The sequence below is a fragment of the Rhyacophila brunnea genome, unplaced genomic scaffold (assembly GCF_057557595.1).
Source record: "Rhyacophila brunnea isolate RB1 unplaced genomic scaffold, BYU_Rbru_1.0 scaffold_14, whole genome shotgun sequence".
NCBI lineage: Eukaryota > Metazoa > Arthropoda > Insecta > Trichoptera > Rhyacophilidae > Rhyacophila > Rhyacophila brunnea.
The window spans coordinates 23,245,607-23,259,867 of record NW_028232796.1 but is presented as its reverse complement, the minus strand read 5'-3'; the positions used below and the strand labels follow the sequence as shown (position 1 = coordinate 23,259,867).

Genomic DNA, 14,261 nt, shown 5'->3' with positions numbered 1-14,261 from the left:
GTATTTTCATTATAAAAAGTTCCCGCAATAAAAACTTTATTAGGATTCAGGGTAAGAAAAAATAATGCAAATGGATGTAAGTATTTTATTTTTAATAACACAAAAAACACAATAATATATGAAAAATTATACACAAATCAGTTAATAGCAAATGGTTAAATATTGGAATAAGAAATATGGTCTTGTTTTTACATATTGTTCTATATAAAATAACATAGCATTATTGTTTAGATAAAACGGTTAAATAAAAAACACAAATAATTACAGTTAATTACAAACAAAAAAAAAATTACTATATTACCTACCTATTTACACATGTGTATTTTGAAAATATTTTGTGAAATAAAAATATAACATGGGTTCGTTTTTGACATATTGTGTATAAAATTACTTGTTTATACAAACCTATTAGAGACAAAATACAGGTAGGTATGTTGAAAATTTGATTATATAGTTAATTACAATATTTTATCTATTTAACTCACTTTTTTAACTCTCATTTAACTTTAACACTCATTTAACGTCACTTTCCGAGAAATGCTTCCCACACAGTAATGAATATTTAGATGGCACCCAGCTCTCCCGCCCGACCGCATCAATCCACAATTTCCGAAGAACTTCATTTTTCGGAAATCTGAAATAATTTAATTTATACCTATAACATTATAAAATTGCTACATATACTCCATTACATACTTCATATAAATACAATTTTTTGTTTGGTATTCTTAAAAATATATTTAACTCTGAAATGAAATATAAAATTTATGTAAATAATGAATGTCATTAACTAGCACTAACAGTTTTTACTTTGAAAAAGACATCGTATATTTTGGGTTCAAAATAATATTGTGCATACGGCCCTGGATTTTTCGCAATAAACAACCATTTGACGTTTGATGTAAAAGTTTTGAATTGTTATTGTAAAAGATCTTTTAGGAAAAACTATCAATGTATAAATAATTAATAGTATGCATATTGTTCCGAAATGCTGTTACTCATTTGTATTCTTCCATTAATAAACATTTTTTTACCGAATAATAACGTATAATACGTATAAATCGAGAGAATAACAATATCATATCCGCCATGTTGTTTTACCACACGAACTTGAAGAAGCTCCAGAATACCAACATTACCAACTGTCTTTCTCCGATTCGTATTTTTTAGTACATAAATGATAGCGTATATTAGTCTATGGATAGCGTGTTCCCTCTCCAGTCTTTCAATCTCTTTGGCGTGCACAAACGAAAAAAACGCATGCACAAACGTGCAGTAGCGATAGACAAACGAATGCACTAAAAAAAGTTGAAATTTCAACAGTGGGTAACCCAATTTTTAGCTGGAACACTCAAGTTGAAATAGGAATTTTTCGGTTATTATAGGTGGACAAACGAAAAAAAATCGTGCACAAACGTGCACTAACGATGCACAAACAAACGTACCAAAAAAGTTGGAGTTGGTGACCAGGTAAATGTACCTCTACTCTTCAACAAGAAAAAGATGGCAGCACTGTTCTAGTCAATGGTCATTGGCAAATTGGCATAATTAGTCTATGGTCATCGGTCTCTATGGAATGGCTGTGACCATAGACTAATATACTTTTACTGTGACCATGTTTTGTTTTGACACTTTGTTGTCTTCAATGTCTTCTAGATTTCATAATGTTGTTTACGATTGATACGACTTAATAATTAATTATTGTCTTTACATACCTAGGTATACTATCAGCTTATTTCAATATCATCAGTGATCGCTTTGTGGGGCGCAGAGACTGACATTTATTGAACGAGTCTAAACTGTTGTAAATAATTGTAATACAAAATGCCTAAACTTCGAAGCGAGATCTGGAAATATTTTAAGAGATCTACAGATGGCCACTCTGCTACTTGCAAAACTTGCCTGATGCTTTTGAGCTTTAAAGGCGGAAATTCTAGTAATTTAACCCGACATTTGAAGTGTGTACACAAATCAATCAATTATCCAATAAGCATACTCCATCGATTAGATAGTAAGTTTTTATTTTCATATACCTACCTGCATAATATTAACATGTAAACCTATGTTCACTAGAGCCTAAGGGTCTTTTTACTGGTTCTCCGCCACCGCTCGCTGTCATCTGTCAGTGAGCGCAGTGTTGCCAACCGAACTATAATTATAGTACATTTTGGTTCGCGTACTATCAAAAAAGTAACATTTTCGTCCGCGTACTATTAAAAAAATACCACAATTTTGAAAAATGGAATTAATTGAATTCGCCGGTTGTGCGAATATTCCCCATTGCTTATTTCATTGCGTTTAAAAGTTGTCTATATTGTCGATGTTTAAAGTTCCATTAAATGTTCGTACTTCAATCACAGCAAATCGTAATAACGTGAAGCGAGGGACGTAGTAAGTATAATCTATATAATATTATCTCAGTGTGCGATATTAGTCTATGGACGTAGTTTTGCATTGTTTACTCTAAAAAACTAACGTTAATGACAGTTAATGACGGCGGCCGATCTTAAGATTTTTCGGTCGTAAGAGGCATCGGAATTTCTCGAATTCTCCGTTATGTTTATATGACAAACAAAAAACTTACATTGTCAGCACGTCCTATAATTTTTGCCGAGATACTATAATGTCTTGGACTGCGTACTATAATTCGATGACAAAAAGATAGCTGGATTCCAAAATGGCGATTGACAGATAAAGACGACAGAGAACAAGTAAAAAGCACCGAGCCTAATCCATACCAATATAATATGCTCACAAACAAATTATACAATTTTTGTTCCACAAATGCAACATGCACACTCAATGCTTGGAAACGAATGCATGTCCACACCTGTAGACATTGCTATCAAACTAAACTTAGTTTGAACAGTTCCCATTGTACAAATTTGTTACGCTTTAATCAAAATAACATTCCATGAGACCATGCGTCGCTACTTCCGATGAACCAGTAAAATTTTCCATAAAGATACAGTACTCGGCCCGTAATTCACATTTGCGGATCTATGCATTACTAAATTATATATAATAAACATGCCTTCACTATCTTCATGTCAATGCAATTTGCTGTGATTGAAGTACGAACAATATTATTTTCTACTTCATAATTTTCACCACTTTAATGTAAGAACCATTCGAATTGTTGTCTCATCACAATTAAAAAACTTATATAAATTTTCAAACGTATATTTCAGCTGCAAATTGATAAGGTCCATTAACTTGGGCACCCAACAATCAACATTGAATTTCATCTTTATCTAAATGCATACATTTATGCTTAGTTGTATTAATTTGTTATTATTGACCAGACTATGGAAGAGAATTTGAAATGTATATGTTCGGTAGCAATTTAATTGCTTAAAATGTTTAATAACCAATATCTATACTCGCCGAAATGCTGCAATTATCGAGGTCAAATCTTATTAACCTGAAGTCATCTCATGTTGTATAGAAGTCAGTTATGCGTATGTCACATGACCGCCAGGAGAGACCTAATCAGTACTTTTACAATGAATATCCAAAGTTTATGTAAAAATAATTATTCACATAATCAAATGACAGTCCTCAAATCAACATCCGTAAATCTAAATACAGTACACTCTCAGTAATCCGACAACTACTATAATCAGCCGTTATTTTTACTAGTTGAAATCACAAAATCAAGCTATATAATTTGCCGGTATTCAATTGTCAAATTCAGTAATCCGCCATGTACAAGTATACAACGCAGATGAAACGGGTTTATTTTGGAAACTTCTCCTTCGTAAAACATACGTTCATTGCGAAGAACGTAATGTGCCTGGTAGGAAAGTGCCTAAGGACCGCATCACAATTATACTGTGCTCCAATGCAAGCAGGAAACACAAAATTAAGTTTTTGGTCATAGGAAAAGCCAGGAATCCTAAGCCATTCAAGAATATCTGCCTCACTGAACAACTGGTTGTATCAAGTGATTTACTGTTTAATATTTAGTTAATAAACTTAGTTTATAAATATGTATAATTTAGTAAATACTTGATTTTGATTATAAATTAATAAAACCGTAATTTACTAGTACAAATTTCTCAAAAAAAACTATTTTTACGAAATACCTGTTTTAATTTTTACCATATTTTGTATGTATGCACTATAATCCGCCGCTTTCACTAATTGGACACTTGTCTGGTTTTTCAGGTGGCGGATTACCACAACCTTGACACAACCAGTGAGGCAGATATTTGTGAATGGCTTAGGATTCCTGGCTTTCCCTATGACAAAAAGCTTCATTTTGTGTGTCCCGGATGCATTGGAGCACGGCACAATTGTGATGCGGTCTTAGGGCACTCCTGGTACATTACTTTCTTCACGATGAACATACGTTTTATGAAGGAGAAGTTTCCAAAACAAACCTGTCTCATCTGCGTTGTATACTAGTACGCGGCGGACTACTGAATTTGACAATCGAATACCGGCGAATTATAGAGCTAGATTTTGTGCTTTCGACTAGTAAAAATAACGGCGGATTATAGTAGTTGTCGGATAATCGAGCGGCGGATTACTGAGAGTGTACTGTATTTGTTTTGCAGTCTCTTGTAAAATAGAGGAAAATGAGATACGTTTCTTTGATCCTAAAACAAAAGCCATGGCGTATTTGTTATATATTTTCTGATTATAATAAGCTTTTTAAATGTCTTCTTACATAATAATTATATCTGTTCATGTTGTGAATAAAATGGATGGATAAATAAAATAAAAAATGCACTTGTTATTCCTTTAAAAGAAATAGTAAAATTTCATAATTGTTTTTTGTATGGTATCATAATTTTACCCCTTGAGATTTGCAGAATCGAACTATTATTTTCACTTTTCCTTTATCTGACTAAGTAACCATGATATTATCATTTTCAGACATTGGTGAAATAACAATCAAAGAAGAAAATGATCACCAAAGTAACACATATACTGAACGAGCTATCTCAAAAAATAATCATAAAATGGCATCTACATCACCAGTTCGGGGAGACCAAAGGTACAGTGAGGTATATATTTAGCGAATATTTATCAGAAAAAATACTGGGTTGCGTATTATATGGATGCACCTTTAATTCTTAAATTGTATCCGGTCACTACCAATTATTGGTTCACAAATTCCAGTATATTATGTTGCTTCCAGCGATGGTAACTGAAAGCGAACAACATTGAAAATACTGATACACTTTGCCATGACTTCTAGAACATTATTGTAATTTTATGCCATCTTGAAGTGGATGGGATTTTCAAGATTTCTATAAACCGTAAGGCGTAAGGGGTTGTCAGTAAATAAAATCATACGATCATGAGTATTTTTGACCCCCTTCTCACATTACATCACAAAATAATTTTTCCCCTTCCTAAATTACGTCACATTTTTGAAAATTAACAATTTTAGTGTAATGTTCCTACAGAATATTTTATTCTCAGAAATAAATGCATGTATTTTGTGTTGATCTCCTATCACAAACCATCACAATTAGTTTCACTTCTCCCATTAGGGTGTGATATCATATACATAATTATGTGCAATTCCTAATACCAATATCCTTTTTTTAAAGGGCCCATAACATAAAAGATCCTTTGGAGTCAAATGATAGTAATGATAATATAATGGTTGAAGAAATTACACAATCGGACGATGCAGATTATGAAATTCCAGAAGAGGACCTGGAGATAGAGAACACTCATCATGGTGATGCGGATTCTGATTCTGAGAGTACAAGTAATGACAATGAAAAAGAAGAAGAAGATGACATGCAGCCATTGAGTAAACTGAAAACTAATGACCTGCTTACGTCAACAAAACACAGGATTGCGGCTAGAAATCTTCTGCATGTTTTAACACATGAACGATTACGGAGGGAGAATGAAGAGTTAAAAAAAGTGAATAAAGGCACTAAAAAAAGAACTACTGCTTTCCCCGTGTTGGACCAATTTGATCATCTTGATTTATTTTTCATGACCATGTCAAAGATGACAAAAAACCTGTCAAGGGTGGAGCAGTGTAATGTCAAACTTTTGGTGAGCGAAATAGTTCTCGAAGCAGAGTTGAGATATGAAACGAGTTTACAAAATAATATTAGAATACAAATAGTCAATTCATCCGACAATGGAAACGAAGCCAGTCCGACGCTACTGGAAACAACTGATTTAAACAGTTAATTGTCATAAGTTTTTCAATATAACATTATATTTTATTGAATAATTGGGAAAAGTTGGCAACACTGGTGTTTTGACAGTATGAGGCCATCCTCTCACGTGAATACTCAAAAAAGACGAGACTGAGACTCCAGTATCTAGCTAATGTATTTCAATGGCGGCTCGCTGACGGCAAGACTAATCAGTTTCAAATCGCCCGCAATTGAAACTGAGGAGACGCGACATGCTAGTCTCCCATTAAACAGTGGTACCAATCAGCGGCGGCTGGTCTAACATCATACAAGTGCACTGCACTGCTTGCATTGCTATGAAACATCGTTCAACATCGTAAATCATATTTTTTCTTCATAGGTTTTTAATATTATCGCTCACTTATTGTAATGCAAACCATAAACTGATGTGCCCATATTGTCAATAGGCGATAATACAGTCACTATGCACCGTATACGTCATCCTCACTGAAATCATTTGCGCCCCAGCAATATATTTAGTTTACTTAAAATGAACCCAAAGCTTAGTATGAACTAAAGCCATCAAAAAACAACTTAAACCGTGCTAATAGTTTTCGCCATGCGTAAGTTCCAGAATATCGTACGCCGACCGGGTAAAATGACATCATATTGGTCTGAATAGAGAGCAATTACAGATTTGAATAATGGTTTGTTATTATAGACGCTGTAGCGTACTGTTCACGGTCAAATTATGTTTAGTATCATATTTAGCAATCTCGTATGTAAAATGCCTGTAAAACTAAAAACAATAGAATTCATTATTTTATAAATTTAAAATCGGTAAGAAATACAATGTCGGTAAGATATTCTGATTTATGTGTACTCCAATTTAAAGCAGTGAAGATAAAAATAATTTTGCTACCTACCGCATTTCTTGAAAATTAATATTTCATTATCCTGTGTGTTGACTTAACTCGAAATGATGTCGGTTATTTATAATATAGAAAATTATTAATTCATGAATTCTAGTGATGAGCTAATAAATCTTAAAACAGCTTAATGTCCGCGGACTCGTATTTGAGTCTTTGAAGAACATAGGTTACTGTCCGTGGACGCGTATATGCGTCCTACGTCATACATTACATTCTATTGAAAAAATACTGGGTTATAATTGAGTTTGCTTTCAAATGTCGATGAGAGATGGTGGTGTACACATCAACGTATTATTTAACAAAAAATAAAATATTATTTTTACTAAATAGTTTTGTAAAAATAATCCTAGATGGTACACTGACGTGTGTGAGAATAACACGTGCCTTTTCATAATAATATTTTTGTATTTTTAAATTTTGCTGGTTTAGTTCACTGTTTAGCAAGGATACACATACACGCGTAATAAATACAAGCGTGACACTGATGCTCCGATGCATATATGCATACCGTGCACCTTGGGGCCTCTAACACAACATCGTAGTATTGGTTAGCAACACTTTGGGGAGTGATTTATGAATAGGCCGGACCACATGGCATTTTTTTATGGTGCCGAGTCATTCCGAAAACAATTATTGACGTGTTTATAGGGAAGTTGATAATAGTATCTTATGACCTATTCAAACTTAGTGACAGAGGTTCTCAACATATGTTTACGAAACAAATAAAAAAATATTTCTTTGAAATATATTATTTTATGTTACATAGCAGATATAAATTTATCGGTCATAACTGTTAGGTTACGTAAGTTTTATCGCGGTAAAGATAGAATCTGTCCATTTAAACTATAATATAATTTGTACTTACCACTCATTTGGCATCCAGTTTTTTGGGTCACATAACAAACACATATTATTGTTTATAAAATACTCTAAATATGTTTCATCTCCTCCGCCCATTTTGAGGTGAATAAAAATAAAATTTATATATGAAGATTACAATCATAAAAGATTAGCAAGAGAAGAGCAATTTTCGCGACGTTTTGATCGATAGTTCAGAAGAGACTGAATACAATTTACTTATATAGATTGTATAAAGACACTACCCAGATTTCTTTAATACCTACTAATAAGAGTAATATGAACCTATGATTTCTCAGAATGACTGAAAAAAATAAGGAAACAAACTTACATGGGGATGGGGGTGAATCTGCTACAGGGATGATTGATTTGAAAAGCAGGGATTTTTAAGCTTTGGGTATTTATAATATGATATAACATTATCATATTTATTCGATTCATCAAAACATATATGGTTTCAAGTAAAATAATCTATTTACAGCTAAATTCTTGAGAATAGTGTACTTTTTCATGGTTTAAATCGTTCTAACTATCTGGGTTTCAGGCCGCCAGGTGTAGTTCAATAAAAAAACATGCGGACATTAAGCTGTTATTAATACTATTTCACAAAGTGCAGTTTCATAATAATCATTATTCATACACTGTACAAATTGCTAAAGATACCTAATTTACTTATATAGAATAAGATGGTTTCCGTTAAAAGTAAGAGGTATTTATCTACTATAAGAGATACAATCGTTTCTTAAAACTAATCCAATAAAGATTTGTTCATCATGTTTTATTAAAAATATAAAATATACAGGTAATTACCCAAATGTCAATAACCTTTGGTCAAATTAAAAACAACGCCGAATTGATTTCATTTTTCAATAAGGTAAGTTTCCAGCGCATCCTGAAAAATTACAATCCAAAAAATCACCGGCCGCCACTGGTACCAATATCAGTAGATTCGATGAAAAATCATATTACTTGACCAAAATTGGTAGCACTGAACTGAAATACACAAGCAATAACAAGTCAAGATGTCAAAATTTAAAGGTGGGCGAACTGATTTTTAATTTTGAATATGTGGCAGATGTTGAGAAATACTCCTGCCTGTATATGTAATTACAGGCTGCCAGAATATTCCCTTAAAGATATTACTGAAAAGCTTAGTAGGAGCAGGAAAGTAGGAAAGACAATGGGTTTGACAGTTTGAGGTTATAAGATTATTGGGTTTCAGTAGCTCCGTGTGCGACACATCAGTCACTGGCCAGTTTATGAATTCCATCAGCAACCAGTTTGGATGAGGATGGCCTAAGATGTCAGATGGCTATGGTTGTCAAATCGAAAAAAAAATGTGTCAATACTCAGTACCAGTATCAAATCTTTTCTTCCGATACGAAACCGGTATCGATATATTTGAAAATATTACTGGGAATACCCGTTAAACTATTCCTTTGCCGTTAAATTGCTGTTTATTATTTTAACACACCCGCGGCTTAAACGTTGGACTATCACGCCGTGGGTCTCAGGTTGGAATCCTGGGTCAGGCAAGTACACATATTGTTTTTCAATTTGTGTGTGAGTTAGGGTATGCACCTAATAGGTTGAGCAAGTGGCTGACATCCATTTCTCGTAAAAAACAAAATCTGTTAATACAAACCTCTACTCTGTGGATCTACTACATATGATCCTATTAGGATCGGACATGGTCGGAAATTTTAACATTAAACATAATGCCACGTCTTCAGCGCAGGTTCAAAGTAATTAATAATGCAGTGCAAAACAGGCAAATATGCATGCCACTGAGATGTGTTTTGGCATAATTATGTCAATTCAAGATCATTATTCTATTGACATGGTCAATACATACATTCAGGCACGGACTGCAGTAAATGAACTTTTTCATTGTGTACCAACGAATTTGTTTTTCATAATACTAATCTTTACAGATTTTTGTACTTTTTTATTTCTAATTGAATGATAATTTCTATTTTGTTAAATGTTATATTATTTTTCTGACTATGATATTTCATTATTATTGTTCAGTGTGGTCTCTTTTAGTGTTTTATTTTATATATTATTTCTCTGCAAGTCGAGTTTATAAATAAATAAGTATGATCATGCTGAAACGTGAAATTTTTAATATATTCTGATATTCATAACTAAATCCTTTGTACGAATGAGCTCAACCTTTAAGAGGCGCTCATCTGGTACACTGAACTGGAGTCGCCTATCTACGTGTTCCTCCAAATCTGCTGGATCGTATTCTTCCATCACTACACAATTCCACTTAATACACGACCAATATTACTGTCAGTGTTTTTTGAAACTGATGAAACTAGGCAAAGGACTTTAAATCTTGTTCTAATATAGCGTTATCAACTTGGCCTTTTTGTAATAGACATGTAGCTTACATTACAAATTACGAATCTGTTAATTGGCGTTAAGATTGGAATTTTTTTAAAACTGCAAACAGTTTAAAAGTTCTAATAAAGAAACTAAAATATTACACCAGATTTAACTGATTTCCAACGTATTTTTTTAAAATTCATGTCGAAATTGTGTAATAGAGAGTGGTACATTTTCAACCAATGATTCACTTGGCTTGTTAAGAGTGGCCACGTAAGCGTACCCTGTCCTGCATTTGACATGGCAACACAAATTTGATGTTAATATAATGAAGGCTGCCTGACTTTATTCTTTATTTTAACAAATAATTAGAATACAAAAAAATTATAGCCTAATAAATACAATCAGCAACTCGTTACATTTGTTGATTAACTTATAATAATTGTTTACACTAGCAACTGAGTGTATATTGTGATTTGTAATTGCTACATATTTAAAGTTGACGAACGTTGTATCTGCTAGTTTAATCAGCCTTTGTACTATCATTTTTGTCTGCGTACTATGTTATAAAAAAAGTGTTCTGACGATTATTGCCATTCGTATTATATTTATTTTATATGTCTTCTTCTTATTGTGCCAGTCCCTAGCGGAGGTCGGCCACCATCAAGGCGATCTTATCTTTGTCGTCTGCTACCCGGAACAGTTCAGTGGAGCTGCACTCGTACCAATCACAGAGGTTCTTAAGCCACGAAATACGGCGCCGTCCTCTGCTATGCTTCCCATTGATCTTTCCTTGAATAACAAGTTGGGGAATGCTGTATTTTTGTCCTCATAATGTGGCCGAGGTACTGTAATTTCCTGGTTTTGATACTACGTAGAACTTCTCGGTCCTTCCCCATTCGATTGGGAACTTCAACATTTGTCACCCGGTCAGTCCAAGGAATTTTGAGGATGCGTCTATACAGCCACATCTCGAAAGCTTCAAGTCTCCATGACATCTCTTGGTTCAGCGTCCATACTTCCATACCATAGAAAAGAATTGAGAGCACATAACAACGTACCATACGCAGTCTCAGACCTAGGTTAAGATCTCGATTGCTAAGGAGGCGTCTCATTTTGAGAAAGGCGCTCCCTGCGATCTCAATTCTAGTTTTTATTTCCTGAGACTGGTGCCATTTCTCATTGACCCATGTACCTAATTATTTATAATAGGTCACACGTTCGATTGGTTCGCTGTTAATGGCAAAATTTGTGTTGGTGTCTGGTGTCGCTGTTTTTGATACTAGTAATAGTTTTGTTTTCTTGAGGTTCATTTTTAAATCATAAGAATTACTGACCTCATTAACCTTTTACCTGTAGTAGGTATTAAATTTGAAAAAATGTATTTTTATCTAGTACCTACCTACTAATATTTCGACATTTTCATACAATAAATTGGTGCAAAGTGCTAAAATTTCGTAATAGAAAAAAACCTTGCTCGAAAGAGGTAAAAAAATCCTTTACAGACCTACAAACTTATCTGGAGAATGAGATGGGGGAGCCACCGTCGAAAACTACTCAAACACGACTTGTAACTGGCAAAATCTGACATTCGAATGACGTTTTTAAATATGGTGTCTCCAGATAAGTTTGTAGGTCTCTACATTGATTTTAAGGGGGATCACATCAAAAGTTTCGATTTCATAAAGACATCTATTCCCTAAATTACAAAGAATATAGGTCAAAATTATATCAGAATCTAATTCCAATTACAATCCACTTTAAATGAATCTTCGAGCCATCTCATCTAGATGTCACTAATTATATATTAATAAAAAATCTAAAAACAGATGTTATAATTACAGTTATTATTAAAACAATGGTATATATATTTTTTGCATTTTATTTCAATCGAGCTTTTTTATATTTTGTTATATTATAAAAATATACGTGGACCATAGACCTGGTAGTACCTTATAATAATTACTTATGTGAATTTAATTGGAATGGATTGGATTAGATTTTGGATTTTATAGTAATATTAAAAAATATATACATATAATAATATTATGTAATCATATTTATCTGTGATAACAATCTGTGAATTGTTGACATTCTCATAGTAATGAAGATAATAATTAATTAGGTATGGAATCATTAGACCATACACTTGATCTCCATAAAAATGGCATCATAGGCTATTTTACACCACATTTTTACAAAATAATGATTAGGTTTATCGTATACCGAAGTAAAAATATAAATATTATCAATACATTATTAGAACAATCCGAAGATGACAGCCGGTTTGGTGTATTTGAAAATAATTAAATACACCCAAAACATTGACATAATAATTTATTCTCATCATAAGAAAATATACCTAGGTACCTACGTCTAACATCTGAATAGAATAGACCCATAGCTGGGACTCAAAACAGTGCGTCGAATTTGTTGATAATATTGTTTTGTTTGGCATTCACAAAACGTAATAATATGTAGGCAGGCACACTGCAGAGTTTGTTTGGAAAACTTTGCTTGGACGCATCCGTCAGTCGCGCAGGTACCTATATTATAATCCCAAAATTTACCTACTTGGGTCATTGAAATTTATTTTGTCACTGGCTGCATAGTCTCGCACCATCGCAAACATGCAATGTTGCGCCAGTTTTGATTTGTGATTAGTCTGCGTCTTTAACGTCTAAGTTGATATGCCCTACCCAGGGTTTTAAAAATAAATCAAAAGTCCCAGAACTCACTTCTTGCCAAACTTTTTACCTACTAAAGAAAATTGTATTCTAATATCATGTAAAGCAATTTTTCCTATGCCAAGAAGCGCATAAAAAAATTAAACAAACAAAATAAACAACTAAAGTTGTAAAAAATAAGATTGTAGAAACATAAGTATAGATATTTGAATAAAAGTATATAGTGATTTCCATGGCCCCCACATCATGAAGCGGGACCCCCGTCCAGGATCTTTGGCGGTCCCCCTAAGGTTAAAGGCAGTGTGACACTCTATAGTAGTGTTTTAAAATTTGGGAGACCGAATTTCGACAAGACTTTGAATTTAATTGCGAATTTAAACCTAGAACAGCTATAGAGAGACTGACGTTTCTATAACTGAAGCTGGCCATGGAATGCCACCAGATTCCGAATCCGATCACTACTTTGTTACATAATTACAACGAACAAATAAAAACATCAAAATAAAATAAAACGTATTATTTAAAATTATTATAATATGGAAATAAATTTTATTTCTCCATTTTTGTGCCCCCTTATGTTTCGTGCCCTAGGCGGTTGCCTAGTTCGCCTATATGGACGCGCCGGCCCTGAGTTTAATTATCGAAAACTTATTCCCTAATGTGATATTTAAAATGCGATCATTAAGAAGATATCCTTGCGATTTTGACATTCATCCAATTATTGCTCCGTGATCATCTAGAAATGCGATTTCCCAAAGAAAATTTTTTGAATATAAGGTGAGTCGGGGTAAGTGTAACATATAATTCAATAAGATGAATTTCAATGTGGTTCATGATGAATAGGTGTGTTTTAAACAGTTGAAAACTTTACCGTAGGATCTACAAAAGCATCACAATTAATATGTACAGAAGGAACCCACTGTATATCTTACTATAATACGACATTTTAATATATTTTGATCACTAGTCAGTTTGTTACACTTACCCCAATATTGGGGTAAGTGTAACTAAATTCATTTTTATTCCAAAAGTACTTCAAAACCATAATGTATTATATGCATAGAAAGGTAATATTTCATTTAATGGATATTGAGTCTTGAGTTAAAACTACAGTATAGAATTTCAACAAAATGGACTAAAACATTTTTTTTGGGATAAGTGTGTCATACTAATGTATGAAGCGCTAGTGATATCCCGAAAGAAAAACGCCATATTTTTTTATTAATTAACGTAGGTAGTTGACGGAAATCTGATGACACTAACGAGTTTACTTTTTGAAGGATCATGAGAAAAATTTGTTATGTCAAGTTGACAGTCAACATGATATATCC

At 33.2% G+C, this 14,261-nt stretch overlaps 1 protein-coding gene across 4 annotated transcripts; it reads left to right on the top strand.

Annotated features, from left to right (window-relative positions):
- The first annotated feature begins 1,523 nt into the window (after nt 1-1,523).
- Nucleotides 1,524-8,210, top strand: LOC147075736 (uncharacterized). 4 transcript variants are annotated; one of them, XM_085942052.1, is made up of 4 exons: nt 1,524-2,011; nt 4,171-4,325; nt 4,885-5,005; nt 5,568-8,210. In XM_085942052.1, exons 3-4 carry the CDS (start codon nt 4,971-4,973, stop codon nt 6,169-6,171), a joined length of 639 nt encoding a protein of 212 aa, XP_085798178.1. In that variant the 5' UTR covers nt 1,524-2,011; nt 4,171-4,325; nt 4,885-4,970; the 3' UTR covers nt 6,172-8,210. The 4 variants fall into 4 exon arrangements, with proteins under 4 accessions (XP_085798178.1, XP_085798175.1, XP_085798177.1 ...); XM_085942051.1 differs by having other exon boundaries at nt 1,574-2,011; nt 4,885-5,015; XM_085942049.1 differs by lacking the exon at nt 4,171-4,325 and having other exon boundaries at nt 1,531-2,011.
- Nucleotides 8,211-14,261: the final 6,051 nt, after the last annotated feature.